Here is a 17,610-nt window from a genome sequence, read left to right as displayed (position 1 = left end):
ACCGATGTAATATCAGTATTGTTGAACGACATAAATTTGATTTTCGAAATAGTGAAAAACCAATATTATCACCAAGCAAATCATAAAATAAAGTTAATATTATTAATTCACTATGAAAATCACAAATAAAAATGCACCGATGTATCTAAACACACCAAGTCAATATCCATATAACCAACACATAAATATTCTTCTTACAACATAAAAAGATAATAGATATTGTGCACTTCAAGTCAGTATCCACAAATTACACATAACTATTTTTCTTACAACATCAAAAGGTAATAGATAGTACACAAATATTCTTCTTACTGGTGCCAACGTTATCCTTCTTGCTCTGTGCAGAGATTTAACTAAATCTTCCCTAGTGTTCTCTTCCCCTTCAGCCACTCATATTTCCAGCTTTTGAAATAGCACTCGGTAAACGTCTGATTACAGAATCCCTGGAAATTCAAAGACTGGATTGCTCTGCCTCCATCTTGAAGCCACATAAGATCATCTCTCCCACTTAAACATATAGGTGACAGAAGTGAGATGGCAGTAGCAAGGAGTTCATACCTGTTTAGTTAAGATTCAGCAAGCAAACATGATAAGTACCATGTAGTGAGGGCAAGTCAGAAGGCCAAGGGCGCTTGAGCCTTAGTGGAAAGGAAGATGGATACATTGGAAACGTTGTTAAAGGCTCAATCTCCCAAAGAGAGACTCTTGGCTGCCTCTCTCCAAAAGTTGACTCATCCCAGCCAACCTACAAGAAAAGCCAGATTCAGTTTCAAGAGGAAGTGACAAATTAAGAACTTAGCGGTGGCATTCAAGAAACATTAATGGATTGCAACACTTTTACATGTTATGAATCATAATTTTTTTAAGTTTCAACATGAGTGCTATGAGAGTGAAGATTTACCTTGTCAAGGACATGCTCTCGTTCAATTCCAGGGGACTTTCTTGAGACTATTACAATGTGGCTGGATCCATCTATTCCCATTACCCGTGCTTCATGTAGCTCTAGCTCACTCTATAAATATGCAGGTAAAAGAAATATAGATCCATCCTTGATTTTTTTTTTACTTTGAAATAATTGGAATTGACACCAAATTACAAAGATAATACACTCATGTTGGAAAAGCAGCTTATCACAAACAAGAGAAATTTGGTATACACATTAAGTAAATTATATTTCATATAATAAAAGTCATATGCATCCAAATCCTATTTAGCTATGGATCCATGTAGGAGCTGTGGGTACAAATTACAGAAATATTTCTAGGTGCAAATAATGGGGAAAAAATCATAATCAAATAAGTCAAGACAAATTTAGATAGGCTTTGGTTCCAACTATGTAGAATATCCTATTCATAAAATAGGCAAGAAAATATCTAACATAACCCTTAAGGTATAACATGAGATCCACTATCCAGAGACTACCGAATGCACACAATTCATATGCACAACAAATTTGCAGGAAAACTTATAACAAAATAGCCAATGACATGACATTTTGCTAGTCATGTTACTACAATTTCTTAGGATGACTCTCTAATGATGAAAAGTGATAAGAAGATGCTACATGCAACTGACTGCATGATGAAATCACCTTTTGCTTATTAATCTCCTTGAGCAATACATTTCTCTGCACAAGCAATAAAAAACATAAAAAATAATAAGAAAATACACAAGGTAAATTCTTTCAAATTACATATATGATAATTTTTCACATTCTCAGATATCCTAATGTTCATTCAAAATATCCCTCAGAAAATATATTATAAAGAGAAGCACATGCATCCATGTGAATGCAAGATTCCTAAGGGTCAGTCAAATTAGAAATATGCAAGTCAAATAATGTATATCAGCATATATTGATTTAATTCAATTAGTTGACCCAGACTAAGTTAAACTAATGGGTTTATGCTAAAGCAACAATAATATACCAATGACTAAAAGATATAATTTGCCTATTCCAGCAAAAAAAAAAAATGCAACATAAGGCCCTAATGATAACCATCATTGTTATAAAATGAATCCACATAACCTGTTTAACGTGGCTTCATAGGCTTATGGAGTGAGGAGCTTTATAGCATATGACACATAAAGGATTTAATATGTTAACAAAATTCCAAGCTAGCATTGACTTAGACTTTAACAAACTGGGAATTTTATTAACATGTAAAATACTTTTTATGATCAAATGTTAAAAGCTACTCACTCATAGGAACAATGCAGTTACTTTATTCATTCCTATTGGCATCCAAAGGTTTCATTCCTAAGGAAAGAGCCATAGATCATTCTTTGTAGGAACATTTGCATACACATTTCCAGATAAATTGATACTCAAATCGTCTACCAATTATATAATGGCTTGTACTAATCACGAGGTATAATAGTTTTGAAATGTTTATTTTACCCAATGAAAATGGTTTGTTGAGTTCACATGCAAGATACATGGTTGATGTTTTTATATAAAAACTAAAAAAGAGAATGTTGAGTAGTTTATAAAACGCACTGGATAAGATAAACGAAAAACAAAAAGATTACGATATCAATATCTAATGGTTACAAATAAAAAAAAGGAACAAAAAATACACAGAATACATCACATAGAGAACAATGAGTCCTCTAATCTTACCTCTATTTTAAGAGACATGTTTTCCTTCTTTAGACATTGCACTTCCTGAAGATGACCAAATTATTCAGCATTTAGACAACATGAATAAATAGATCCTGTAGTGTAGAAAGAGATGCAACCTTTTCTAGATCAGCATTAGGTACAACAATCACTGGTGCATAAAGATTAACAATTTCTTTTCGCCTAAACTTCTTACTACATTGAGGACACTGTCAAATTGTGCCAATAAGAATTAACAAATAGATACGTTATAAAAATAAAAAAAATGCATAATTTAATTGGAAATTGGATTCTAGTTCCAGAAGTTAGACAAGTACCTTTCCAACATTCTTTCCACATTGTTTTAGCCATCGCTCAAGGCAGGATCTACCATAAAACTTCTAATGCTTTTACCTGCTGAGTGGTACTCAAGGTTGCATTGAGCTTCTCATCCTTCTCTTGCAAGCACATCTACAACCGGCCTATTTCCTCTTCCATGCTCCCTGCTCTCATCTCTACTACCTGTCAGGGACTTCACAATTTCATCCTCCACCGAGGCATCCACCAAACCTGATCTACAAAACTACAATCAAAACCTACCTTCCTAGCATGGGCCTCTTTCGCAAAAGACTGCTCCTGCAAAACCAAGCGGCGCCGGACATCTTTCAGCTCAGCTGCCAACGTAGCTACGTTCTTCTTAAAGATTAACTTTTTCTCTGTTAAATCCTTGAGAAGTGGGTCCACCTCTAGAGAAGATGAAGAGGCGGTCAAAGGCTCGGCTTTCTCCGCTACCACGGACATCAGCAAATCAGCACTCTAACATGCAAAGGAAAAGGTACAATGATTAAGGAGTGCCTTCAAAGCAGAATTCCCATTTTCCCTGCAAGACCATTCAGGCAACAAGTGGATACAGCTTCCCCAAATCTAATGGAAATTCAAAAGGACAGCTACTGGTCTTTGGACCCATTGCAAAGATCAAAGAACAAACTGACACTGGTTGCATCTAAGTCGCCAAAGCCGTAGTTTTCACTGTAAAAATAGAATGAAGAATTATTTTCCACAAAAATACAAAAAAATCCCTAGGTATCTCAAGAACCGCAAAATAATCACGAATGGTACAACTACCATTCCATAAACGACAACCACAGGTTGAAGAAAGAAAAGTCAAACACAGAAATCATGAGAAGATAGTTTCCTTACTTCAATGGCATCAACTGAGACCACAAAGCGCTAAAACGATGCTTCTTATGCCGCTGATTTCCCCGCAGAAGGGATTTTGGCAAGAGAAAACTAGAAAAAGCTCAAGCTTTGCCAACTAGTTTACTCCTTTCCGATCAGAACTTCCCTGACTTACTTCTTGCAGGACAAAGAAAACTTTCTTTTTAATTGTTGTAAGTCGCCACAAAACTAGACCGATCTCCAAATAAATAGAGTCGGTAGGGAGCAACAATTGCTGGAATGCTGGATCGGAGATGGATGAAGGAAAAATCACCGGAATGTGAAGAACGGCTCCTCTTCTCACCCAAAAGGAGGGGTTGGAGGAGATGCGGTGTGGTTGGACGGAGAAGAAAGGGTGTCGTGTGCTAATCCTGATCGGGAGAGGAAGGGGGTGTCGATCTAGGAAGGGGAAGAGGGAGATGAGGCTAAGAGAGATGGCCGGACGGCCAGCGGCGAGGAGGAAAGTGGTGGTGGCATCGCGAAGGTATACGGTGGACGGTGCGATATAGATTTAGGTTTGGAGGGAGAGTGAAGTGTTGCAAATTTTGGCTAAGTATTGGTGGGAAATTAAATTATTTTATTTTATCATAGATACCGGGTTTTAAAAACCGCTGTTAAATTCGGTGTCTATTAACAAAAAAAAAAGGGCGCGCATAGACATCAGCTTAAAAACCGATGTCTATGAGCGAAAATTTGCGCTTATAGACACCGATTTTTGGAAAAACCGGTGTAAAATACTCAAAGACATCGATTTTTGCTTAAAACTGCTGTTGTTCCACTGATGTCTATGAAGATTTTTCTTGTAGTGAGTGCTAGTACTCCCCTCTACTGTGGATGGATTTATACTTTTCATGGATGCGTCATACCAGGGATTAGGGGCAGTACTTATGCAGCCCGAGCGAGTGGTGTCATATGCCTCTCGTCAGCTGAAAGATCATGAGAGGAATTATCTGGTCCATGATTTGGAGTTTGCAGCTATCATTTTTGCACTGAAAATTTGGCGACATCACTTATATGGGATCACCTTCGAGATTTACACAGATTATAAGAGCCTCAAGTATTTGTTTACCCAGAAGGAATTGAATCTGCGATAGAGAAGATGGATGGAATTCTTGAAAGACTATGACTGCACAATTAACTATCAACCGGGAAAAGCCAACTTGGTGGCCGATGCTTTGAGCAGGAAAGCCCGTGGAGTTTTGGCGTGCCACCGAGTGATGGTTACAGAATTGATGCAGAGCTTCTCTAAGTTTGGGTTGATGGAGCAAGCACAGACACAGCGAGGCTTGCTAGTTACCATGGTTGCTTAGTCACTTATAGTGGAGCGTATCAAAGAGGCTCAGGCTACAGATCAGCATCTACAGTTTTTACATAGCAGAGTTATCTCAGGACAACAGACAGAGTTTACCTGCGATGATAGTGGAATTTTGTATTTCCGTGGAAGATTATATGTCCCTGAGTCGCATCTTGTTCAGGAGGACTTATTACAAGAAGCACATTGATCTAGATTTACGATTCATCCAGGAGGTACTCGCATGTACAGGGATCTGAAATGATCATACTGGTGGAATGGTATGAAGAAGAACATTGCAACATTTATGGCGCAGTGTTTGGTTTGTCAGTAGATAAAGGCAGAGCATCAGAGACCAGCTGGGTTACTGCAGAAGATAGAAATACCAGAATGGAAATGGGAGCATATCACGATGGACTTTGTGGTAGGGCTACCTCGGACCCGGAAGGGACATGATGCGATCTGGGTAATCGTTGATTGGTTAACCAAATCTGTACACTTTTTACCTATCCGTCGGACGGACATTGGATCGATTGGCAGAGTTATACTGTAGAGAGATCATCAGATTGCATGCTATACCTCTGAGTATTATATAAGATAGAGATCCATGATTTACCTCTCAATTTTGGCAGAATCTCCAGCAGGCCATGGGTACGGAACTCCATTTTAGTACAGCATTTCACCCACAGACCGATGGGCAGTCAGAGCGTACTATCCAAACATTGGAGGATCTACTGAGATCTTGTGTTATGGACTTTGGTGGTGACTGGGAAGATCATTTGCACTTGGTGGAGTTTGCATATAACAACAGTTACCACTCAGCAATTCAGATGACACCATTCGAAGCATTATATGTCAGAGTATGTAGATCTCCTACTTTATGGGACGAGGTTGGAGAATCGTCAGACTTGGGCCCCCAGCGTATTCAGGGAGATGCAGAGTTGGTTGAAACCATCAAACACAGAATGTCAGAAGCCCAGGACTGACAGAAAAACTATGCAGATCGGAGACAGAGACCTTTGGAGTTTTCTGTGGACGATCATGTGTTCCTGCGAGTGTCTCCTACCAAGGGAGTTAGGAGATTTGGATTAAAAGGAAAGTTAGCTCCTTGTTACATCGGACCCTTTCAGATACTTGAGAGGATTGGTGAGGTAGCATATGGATTGGCGCTGCCACCTTCACTTGCCGGGGTGCATGATGTATTTCACGTATCTATGTTGAGGAAATACGTGCCACACCCTGCACATATTTTGAAAGATGTATCGATCACCCTTTAGCCAGATGTAACTGTTGGGTTATTCGAGCCGTAAAAACCTCTTTTTGCGTTGCGGAAACCCCGAATCCCATGCCACTGGATCCATGCGAAGTTATAAAATTTTGTAAAAACTTCGTGTACATGTTTTCTAGCCTATATCTACACTAGATCTACAAGGAAGAGACTTATACCTTTGTAGCGAAGCCCTTCGCATATCCCGCTCGTCCAAGGTTCGCCGGATCTAAAGGTTGTCAAGTGTACAACCCTCTATGCGTATCCACACGAACAAAAGATGGAGAAACCAAACAAAAGGTGTGCTAGCACCTTTGAAGGTCTCGGCAATGGTGGAGGAGAGGGAGAGAAGAAGCAAGGAAGAAGATGGAAGTTACTCAACAAAATTGAAACTCTCACAATTACAATAAGTGGCCGGCCACTTCAAAAGAAGAGGTTATATACCTCCACGGGATATCAAGAGTCACAACTCTTGATGTCCCTCATGAGGTGGCACACACATGTGCTAATCTTGATGATGTGGAACATCATCATTGGCCCACTTAATGCCAACTCACAAATGAGGTGGCAATGGTCAAGTCAAACTTGATATTTCATCTTCCTCTCAAGTCAAGTCAAACTTGACCACTTCTCTCCCATGGTTGATCAAATCTAACCATTGGTTCAAGTCAATTTTAATTTAATGAATCTCTATTCATTGAATTAAATTGTCTCAATGAGTCTAAGTCCAAATTAGACTCATTTAACACATGAACCAAATTGAGTCCAACTCAATTAGTTTACTTTGGATTACTTCTTAATCCAATTTGGTTCATCACATGAACCTATTCCTCTTGGTTCATCAAATGAACCTAATCTCCATCTAATTGCCTTTTGTGTGTGACCCTATAGGTTCTTGTAACGTTGGCAATGCTCCTAAACTCTTTTAGTAGCATAAGTAATGAGCGGTATCTAACAACACATCATTACTACCCAAGTTACAAGAATGTTGAGATCCAACATCACCTTGTGACTACTAATTGTGACTCTTCACAATATATGACAAGTGTCCTTCTATCCTTGACATCTAGATTGATCAATATGAGGCATAGACCGTGTCATCCTCTAATCAATATAAATCTTGAACTCCAAGTAGACTCACTCAATCAAATGAGCTCAACATTTTATATTGACTCATTTGGGCATGGCCATGAACTTAGTGGTCTCACTCTATCAGGAATAATGATGTCACTCCCGTCATATAGGAGGGATAGATCACATCTACATCACTCACATCCCTCCGCATAATTTAGTACATACCCAGTAATCACCTTTATAGTCCACCCAGTTACGGGTGACGTTTGACGAAGCCAAAGTATGTAACTCATTATGTAGGGAACCATGGTGACTTCAGGTCCAAGGACTAATAGTCATACTAATGGCCATATGAGAAAGTATATGACACTCATATAATGATCCATGATACTTTCTCATGGCGGGTCATTCTGTATACATTCTCCAATGCATACCCATGTGTCAACTTGATATCTTTATTGTTGGAGGATCGGTGGCCGGCTTGAAGGGGGGTTGGATAGACGACACCCCCAAATCGTTGCTTCCTATGATGTTAGCGCAGCGGAATACAAACAAACACAAATACAAAGCTAAACACTAAATACAAGAATGGAAATGCAAACCGCTAACACGTTCGTTTACGTGGTTCGGAGATAACTTGCTCCTACTCCACGGCGTGTCCGTAAGGTGGACGATCCCTCAATCCGTCGGTGGATTAGTCCCCGGCAAACTCCGGCTAGCTCAACCTCCTTGTGGGTGGAGAAACTTCACCACAACACTCACCAACAACACTTGGACACAAGGGAACCTTGAGCACTTTGGTGACTACTAATTAGGCTTTAACCAAGTCTAATTTCGTCACCTTGGCCGGCCATACCAAGCTCCTTCTTATAGAGCTTGGAACAAATCAGAACCTGATTTGCCCATTACCAGTCGACTGGTCCTTGCACCAGTCGACTGATGCCAGCCCAACGGCTCTCTCAGCGGCTATCTGCTACAGTGCATCAGTCGACTGGTCCATACACCAGTCAACTGCTACAGTATGCTACAGTAACTGCTACAGTGCGCTACTGTAACTGCTACAGTACGCTAACAGTAACTGCTGTAGTGCCGCTATAGTAAAACCCTAAAACTAGGATTTTACTACGAGTACAATCTCTCATGCACTCGTACCCTCACGACTCATTTGACTCTTCTTTACAGCCTTGACCTCTTGCCTTCAAGCCTACTTCCTTTGGCTCTCGTTCCTCGGTTGCATCCAAGCCCACGGCTTGTCTCCAATGCCATCCTTCGCGTATGCCTCGAAGTCGCTTCCCTTGGCCATTGTCCTTGCTGCCTTGTCCATGGTCCCTCGGATGCTCCATCCTTCACCGGACCCGAAGCTGTCAACCTGAGTCACATGTGTCACCTGCAGTCCTGCACAACTCAAGTACACATATCAAATAACAAGGGTAACCTAACTTAAACCCTTTGTCCAAACACCAAAACACATGGTCCCACGAACCATTGGGATTGCTCCAACAATCTCCCCCTTTTTGGTGTTTGGCAATACGTTTAAGTTAGGGAAAACAAATAGCAAATAAACATGCTAATACAATGGACTTACGATGCCAACGCTACACACTTGGACTTACTCCGCCGAATGGACTTACATTGCCAAGGCTATACACTTGGCAACCGCCGAAATAAAATGCAAACATGCATTGGAACCTATCACAAGGCTCCCCCTATACCTAAGCTCCCCGTTGAGCTAGGATTTTATCACAAGGCTTTTTAAGAACCTATCACAAGGCTCCCCCTACGCAAAGGCACCAAAGGTTTTCCCAACTAAACCTTAATTCTCCCCCTTTGCCTAACATCTAAAAAGGTCTCCAACAATATCCCAATTGTTGAAAATTTCTCATCCAAACTGACCCTAAACTTATGTATTAATCCCCCTTGGATCCCATACATCTAAGTGAGTTGACATGGTCACAAACCAATGCTGAAAACAGTTTCAGACTGGTATCAGTCGACTGCCCCAAGTGCCAGTCGACTGCCCCCTTCGACAGAACCTTACAGAAGCATTCTGTGGTCGAAATCTACTGTTACCAGTCGACTGGTTCTTGCACCAGTCGACTGGTATCGACAAAATGAGCTTACAGAGACATTCTGTGCTCAAAAACACTGTTACCAGTCGACTGGTATCTGCACCAGTCGACTGGTACCTTAATTCTGCAAAAATCAGCCATTTTAGGCCAACTTCAGAAATGCACCAGAAATTCCCTAGACCTCCAAAAATTCTCAAATTTTGTGGAGAGGTCTATTGTAACCTTGTATACTTGGGAAAAATACATTACAAAATGTATCTATCACCAATCCCTAGATTGACACAAAATCCAAAACTAGCTAAATGGTTCAATTGAGCCTTGACCTAAAGTCCTAGTTTTGGCTTCCTTTTGATGTATTTGCCCATACCAACCCACAATGCATCCCTAACATTGGTTTTTATGGAATCTATACATCCAAAACCAATTATCATGCAATATGACCCCAATTGTCATATTTCTTGCATGAAACACAAACCATGTGTGCCAATTCCCTAGGTTTGAGACTCAAGTCCATCTCTAAACCACTTGGCACACTCCATGGCTCCTCTAGACCCCCAAGTAGAACCCACCTGAGATCCATTGGCCATGGGTCCCAAATTGACTCTTGGAGCTCCCCCTAGAGCTCTTTACCTTAGTCACCTCCCTAGGTGACTCATCTATTGTGACCAAACCACAATGATGTCCCTTAGAAGATCTCCTTATCTTCTTGACCATGAACACATCATCCTTGCCATAATCATATGCAACCATAGCATATTTCTTTTTATTGGCCTTGGATGACTCTCCCTTGCCCTTATCATGTGCCACCCTAGCACATGGTCTCCTTTTGACCTTGGAGGGACTAGATTGGTATCCCAAACCCGATCTATCATTATTGGGTCTTTGACTACCCAACACCATATTTAATCCTTTAGATCCAATAGTGAATCTCTTAAGGAATTTCTCTAAACCATTAAGCTTTGCCTTCAAAGCTTGATTCTCCCTTTCTAGGTTCCTAACCCTAGAGTCAACATGTCCACCTTGGACATTCCTAGACCTGCCCTTTCTAGGCATATGTCTCCCCTTCTTGGGATTAATGCCTTGGGTCTCCTTAGGTCTACCATTTCTAAATTTATCATGCATAGATTTCCTAGGGTTATGATCCACATTTACCCTATTCCGATCATGATATCTAAATCCAAAATTTTTCATTGCTACATAATGATAATCATTATTTTTCCTAGCATGCATGGGAACATAAGAATTTGCATTGCATTTCAAATTAGGGTATACCTCCCTTACCCTTGAAGCTCCCCCTTGACTTGAGCTCCTCTTCTTCTCCCATTTCTTCAAATGCGCCAACTTCTTGATTTCTTTCTTCTTTGGGCATTTGGTGTGGTAATGACCCCGCTCACCACACGTGAAGCACACTATGTGCCATTTCTTCTTTTGGGCTTCTTTATTCCTACAACCCATGTTAGTATTCAAAATAACTTGATTGGGTTTAGGAGTTACCTTCTTCTTACCCAATGGACATCTACTCTTGTAGTGCCCCTTCTCATTGCACCCGAAGCATATTATATGGTCTTTTGACTTCACTTCGGTGGAGGTGCTTGCTAGGTTGATTTCCAAGACTTCTTCTTCTTCGCTTGTCTTGGATTGTTCTTCAACCTTTGAGGATGTCTCCTCATCCACACTAGTGGATGGCATTTCTTCATCCTTCTCCTCTTTCTCCTCGGAAGTTGAGTGCTCTTCACCTTCCGATTGCTCCTCCTCTACTTGAGCTTCTTCATCCATTTCTTCAGATTTTTCTTCTTCTTGTGTATGCATAGGTTCTTCCCATTGAGCCTTCTTTATCTTGCTCCACAAATCGTGAGCATTCTCGTATTTACCTACAAGGCTCATTACGTCATAAGGAAAAATATCAATTAATATAGATATTACCTTGTCGTTTGCCTTTGACCGAGAGGTTTGCTCCTCCGTCCAATGTCTTGGTTGGAGCTTCTTCCCTTTCTTTTCCTTCGGGACTTCAAACGGCTCTTTGACCACCATCATGGTGTTCCAATCCGTGTTGAAGAAGACCTCCATCTTCATCATCCAATATGTGATGTCCCATAAGCTTCTACCTTCAAGCTTTGGCGGTTCAATCAAGCCGGTCATCTTTGCTTCCTTGGCGGTTAGTCCAATGGAGAGCGGCCTCGCTCTGATACCACTTGTTGGAGGATCGGTGGCCGGCTTGAAGGGGGGTTGGATAGACGGCACCCCCAAATCGTTGCTTCCTATGATGTTAGCGCAGCGGAATACAAACAAACACAAATAGAAAGCTAAACACTAAATACAAGAATGGAAATGCAAACCGCTAACACGTTCGTTTACGTGGTTCGGAGATAACTTGCTCCTACTCCACGGCGTGTCCGTAAGGTGGACGATCCCTCAATCCGTCGGTGGATTAGTCCCCGGCAAACTCCGGCTAGCTCAACCTCCTTGTGGGTGGAGAAACCTCACCACAACACTCACCAACAACACTTGGACACAAGGGAACCTTGAGCGCTTTGGTGACTACTAATTAGGCTTTAACCAAGTCTAATTTCGTCACCTTGGCCGGCCATACCAAGCTCCTTCTTATAGAGCTTGGAACAAATCAGAACTTGATTTTCCCGTTACCAGTCGACTGGTCCTTGCACCAGTCGACTGATGCCAGCCCAACGACTCTCTGAATGGCTATCTGCTACAGTGCATCAGTCGACTGGTCCATACACCAGTCGACTGCTACAGTGCGCTACAGTAACTGCTACAGTGCCGCTATAGTAAAACCCTAAAACTAGGATTTTACTCTGAGTACAATCTCTCATGCACTCGTACCCTCACGACTCATTTGACTCTTCTTTACAGCCTTGACCTCTTGCCTTCAAGCCTACTTCCTTTGGCTCTCATCCCTCGGATGCATCCAAGCCCGCGGCTTGTCTCCAATGCCATCCTTCGCGTATGCCTCGAAGTCGCTTCCCTCGGCCATTGTCCTTGTTGCCGTGTCCATGGTCCCTCGGATGCTCTATCCTTCACCGGACCCGAAGCTGTCAACCTGAGTCACATGTGTCACCTGCAGTCCTGCACAACTCAAGTACATATATCAAATAACAAGGGTAACCTAACTTAAACCCTTTGCCCAAACACCAAAACACATGGTCCCACGAACCATTGGGATTGCTCCAACATTTATATCCATGACTTGTGAGATAAAGTCATCGAGTTGACCTACATGCTAGTCTTGTCGCATTAACATTGTCCCTGAATGTTAATACTTGACTAGGAATAGTTAAGAGTAGTGTTGCCTATATCATCTCACTATCTATTCAACCAATCGATTGATATAGATAAGAACGTTCTACTCAAGGATGCTATTATACTTAGTTATTTGGCACCAATACAAGTAAGTATAATAACCATAAATAAATGCCTTTATATACATAAGAAATATGATATAATGAGTCCATACAACAATCATCAAATGATTGGCTCTAGGGCTCTAACTAACAATCTCCCACTAGCACTAGTGCCAATCAGTGTAGGCTCTAAGGCCTAATGACCTAGTGTGACCATCATTCTTTCTCTGTGCCAAAGCCTTGGTCAAAGGATCTGCGATTTTAGCCTCAGTGGATACTCTGCAAATCTTCACATCTCCTCTATCGATGATCTCTCGAATGAGAAGGAAGTGCTGTAGTATGTGTTTGGTCCGCTGGTGTGAGTGAGGTTCCTCAGCCTGTGCTATTGCTCCAATGTTGTCACAATAGAGCTCTATGGGATCTGCAATGCTAGGAACCACCCCAAGCTCGGTAATGAACTTGCGGATCCAAACTGTCTCCTTTGCTGCTTCTGATGTAGCAATATACTCGACCTCTGTTGTAGAATCAGCGATAGTGTCCTGCTTCGAACTCTTCCAGCTCACAACACCACCATTTATGCAAAACATGAACCCTGACTACGATCAATATCCTGATCAGTTTGGAAGCTAGCATCACTGTAATCCTTTACAGCTAGATCGTCATCGCCTGCATATATCAAGAAATATTCTTTAGTCCTTCTCAAGTACTTAAGAATATTCTTGACTGCTATCTAGTGACATTCACCTGGATCTGACTCGTATCTGCTCGTCATGCTCAAAGCATACGAAACATCAAGACGAGTACATAGCATAGCGTACATGATAGATCCTATAGCTGAAGCATAAGAGATCTGATCCATGCGGTCTCTCTCCTCTATAGAAGAAGGACTTTGAGTCTTCGAAAGACTCACACCATGTGACATCGGCAGAAATCCCTTCTTGGAGTTCTGCATGGCAAACTGAAGTAATACCTTGTCAATGTATGTACTCTTACTTAGGCTAAGAAATCTCGTAGATCTATCTCTATAGATCTGTATGCCTAGAATGTGGGATGCTTCACCTAAGTCCTTCATTGAGAAACAAGTCCCTAGCCAAGTCTTGACAGACAGCAGCAAAGGGATGCCTTTCCCAATGAGTAGTAGTATATCATCCACATACAATATAAGGAAGACAACTGTGTTCCTTACAACCTTCTTGTAGACACAAGGTTCATCTTCATTCTTGATGAAACCAAACTGTTTGATCACATCATCGAATCGAAGATTCCAGCTCCGAGAAGCTTGCTTTAGTCCATAAATGGACCTATGCAACTTGCATACTCTACTAGTATGCTGTGGATCTACAAAACCCTCAGGTTGTGTCATGTAACATCCTCGAGCAGGTTTCCATTCAGAAACATGGTTTTGACATCCATCTGCTAGATCTTATAATCGTGGTACGATGCAATAGCAAGCATGATTCGAATGGACTTAAACATCGCTACTAGAGAAAAGGTTTCATCATAGTCAATACCATGAATTTGCTTGAAACCTTTAGCTACCAAGCGACCCTTATAAATAAGTCCATCCATGTCAGTCTTTCTCCTAAAGACCCACTTACACCCAATGAGTTTGACCCCTTCAGGTGGATCAACCAAAGTCCATACTTGGTTAGTGTACATGGATTCCATCTCGGATCTCAAAGCCTCTAGCCATTTCTTGGAATCTGGTCTCATCACAGCTTCTTGATAGGAGGAAGGCTCATCCTCAATGAGCACAACGTCATCATGGTCAGACAAGAGAAATGAGTATCTCTTAGGCTGACGACGTATCCTATCAGATCTGCGAAGAGGTACGTCTACTTGAACTGATTGTGGTTCCTCAACTCCTTGTGGAACAACATCATCCACAACACTTTGTGGTTCCAGTTCAACTTCCATCGAGGCTTCAGTGCTATGGTCCACATCTTGAACTTCTTCAAGATCGAACGTACTCCTACTAGTCTTTCTAGAAACAAAATCCCTTTCTAGAAATACCCCAGTCTTAGCCACTACTATCTTGTGTTGACTAGGAATATAGAAGTAATACCCATTTGTTTCCTTGGGATATTCAATAAAATAGCACTTATCATATTTGGGTCCCAATTTGTCTGAGACTTAACGTCGAACGTAAGCCTCACAACCCCAAATCCTCATAAAAGACACCTGGGCATCTCTCCCAGTCCATATCCTATATGGTGTCTTTATTACAGCCTTAGATGGAACTCGGTTGAGAGTGAAGGCTGTTGTGTCTAGAGCATAGCTCCAAAGAGATGTAAGAAGATCTGTGTGACTCATCGTAGACCGTACCATATCTAATAGGGTACGATTCCTTCTTTCGGATACACTATTCCACTGTGGTGTTCCAGGAGGAGTGAGTTGGGATAAAATCCCACACTCAGCTAGATAGTGATGAAACTCATGGCTAAGGTATTCTCCACCTCGATCTGATCGAAGTATTTTAATACTCTTGCCAAGTTGGTTTTGTACTTCATTCTTGAATTATTTAAACTTTTCAATGGATTCTGACTTATGTGTCATCATATACACATAACCATATCTATTGAAATCATCAATAAATGTAATAACCGGCCCTAGCAACGACATTGAAAGGTCCACATACATCACTATGTATAAGTCCTAACAAGTCAATAGCTCTCTCGTTGTGTCCACTAAAGGGAGTCTTGGTCATCTTGCCTAGTAGGCATGACTCGCATGTCTCATATGATTTAAAATCAAATGAGTCCAGCAAACCATCTTTCTGGAGCTGGGATAAGCGTTTGTCATTTATATGACCTAAGTGACAGTGCCCGATATAGGTTTGGTTCATGTCATTTGACTTGAACCTCTTGGTACTTATGTTATAGATAGAGTTCTCAAGGTCTAGAATATAGAGTCCGTTCATTAGAAGTGCACTACAATAGAACATATCATTTAAATAAACTGAACAACATTTGTTCTTTATTATAAATGAAAAGCCTTTCTTGTCTAAACAAGAAACTGTTATAATGTTCTTAGTCAAAGGAGGCACATAACAACAATCATCCAATTCATGTACAAGCCCAGAGGGCAGAGATAGAGAATAAGTTCCTACAGCAACAGCAGCAACCCGTGCTCCATTGCCTACTCGTAGGTCCACCTCGCCCTTCATCAATGCCCTACTATTTCTCAGCGCTTGAAGTGGAAGTCTCACTTCTCTTCTTCTTAAGATCTTCCAGGTAGACTTTGCAGTTCCTCTTCCAGTGCTCGGTCTGACCATAGTGGAAGCAGGTATCATCCTTGGCGACCCCTCCTTTGGGATTCAGTGCCTTGCCTTTGCCCTTGGCTTGGGACTTTCCCTTACCTTTGGGCTTGCCCTTGCCTTTGCCCTTTTGCTTCATCAAAATGGAGTTGGGCTTAACCTTCTTAAGGATAATCTCAGCAGTTCTCAACATACTCAGAACTCAGGCAGTGGCTTGTCAATTTCATTCATGTTGTAGTTCATGACAAATTGATTGTAGCACTCTGGCAAGGATTGCAAGACTAAATCAATGGCCAGCTCTTGGCCAAGGGGTAATCCAAACCTCTATAGGTTTTCTATGTACCCAATCATCTTGAGTACATATGGGCCTACAGGAGTCCCATCTTGCATCTTACACTGAAATAGTGACTTAGAGATCTCGAATCTCTCGTGCCTAGCTTGTCCTTGATATAGTTGACGAAGATGTTCAACCATATCATAAGCTCCCATCAACTCGTGTTGCTTCTGAAGCTCAGAGTTTATGGTCGCGAGCATGAGACAGGACATATCTAATGCGTCATCTTGATGCTTCTTATAAGCATCAAGGTCAGCTCGCGTGCCAGCGGCAGGAGGTGCCTCAGGAATGGGCTACTCCAGGACGTACAATTTTCGTTCCTGTGTGAGAACAATTCTCAGGTTCCTGTACCAGTCCAGGAAGTTAGCTCCGTTAAGCTTGTCCTTATCAAGGACAGAACGCAGGGAGAAGGAGTTCGTGTTTAACGACATGGTAATCTACAACAGAAAAATACAGAAAAATAAATATCATATTCCAATTAATCATCTAATAAGGCCTTTAATTAAATGATCCTCCCACTGAATTCTATAATTCAAGTGGGACAAGATCCACATCATATTACGCCTTGAGTTAGCTTTGGCTAAATCGCCCAAGACCTAGTTGATTGGTAGGTAACTAATTACCAATTACATCTCTATGCAACTCTTGTTTATAGGATCAAGATCCGCATATATATTAAAACTTGAGTTAGCTTTGGCTAAATCGCCCAAGAATTAATATAAATATGATTTTGACCTATCTACCAACCATTGAAAAATGTCTATAGTTAAACTCGATCCAATTGAGTTAACTAGTTACTCAATCTAATTGAGTTGTACTCACCCATGCGTTGATAGGCGGGACAAAGATTGTCCATCCGCACTCTGCCAAGATAATATGCGTTGCTCTGCTTTGGCAGATTCAACAACAACATGTGATCGAGGTACTGATGGGTATCACGACATGGTAGGCATTTCGAGTTGACGCGATGGAGATCTAATCTAATCGACGATGTGTATCATATACACGATTTAGATCTAATCTAATCGTGGAGGTACATCATGTGCACGATTTAGATCTAATCTAATCGTTAAGGCACTAATTAATTACTAATCTAGCATGCATCACATATATACACACAAGCAATTAATTAATTTTGTG

The 17,610-nt window shown here is 41.3% G+C and overlaps 1 protein-coding gene across 3 annotated transcripts; it reads right to left on the bottom strand.

Moving 5' to 3' along the window:
- Positions 1–238: 238 nt before the first annotated feature.
- Positions 239–4,337, bottom strand: LOC122025584. Of its 3 annotated transcripts, none has more exons than XM_042584415.1 (9): positions 3,803–4,337; positions 3,203–3,631; positions 2,941–3,124; positions 2,743–2,832; positions 2,624–2,668; positions 1,592–1,627; positions 902–1,012; positions 598–745; positions 239–508 (listed from the first exon to the last, which is right to left on the bottom strand). In XM_042584415.1, exons 5-9 carry the CDS (start codon positions 2,639–2,641, stop codon positions 354–356), a joined length of 468 nt encoding a protein of 155 aa, XP_042440349.1. In that variant the 5' UTR covers positions 2,642–2,668; positions 2,743–2,832; positions 2,941–3,124; positions 3,203–3,631; positions 3,803–4,337; the 3' UTR covers positions 239–353. The 3 variants fall into 3 exon arrangements, with proteins under 3 accessions (XP_042440349.1, XP_042440352.1, XP_042440350.1); XM_042584418.1 differs by having other exon boundaries at positions 239–558; positions 663–745; XM_042584416.1 differs by lacking the exon at positions 2,743–2,832 and having other exon boundaries at positions 2,624–2,718.
- Positions 4,338–17,610: the final 13,273 nt, after the last annotated feature.

The sequence above is a fragment of the Zingiber officinale genome, chromosome 9B (genome assembly GCF_018446385.1).
Source record: "Zingiber officinale cultivar Zhangliang chromosome 9B, Zo_v1.1, whole genome shotgun sequence".
Classification (NCBI taxonomy): domain Eukaryota; kingdom Viridiplantae; phylum Streptophyta; class Magnoliopsida; order Zingiberales; family Zingiberaceae; genus Zingiber; species Zingiber officinale.
The sequence above is the reverse complement of the archived record's forward strand: the minus strand, read 5'-3'. Positions and strand labels throughout refer to the sequence as shown.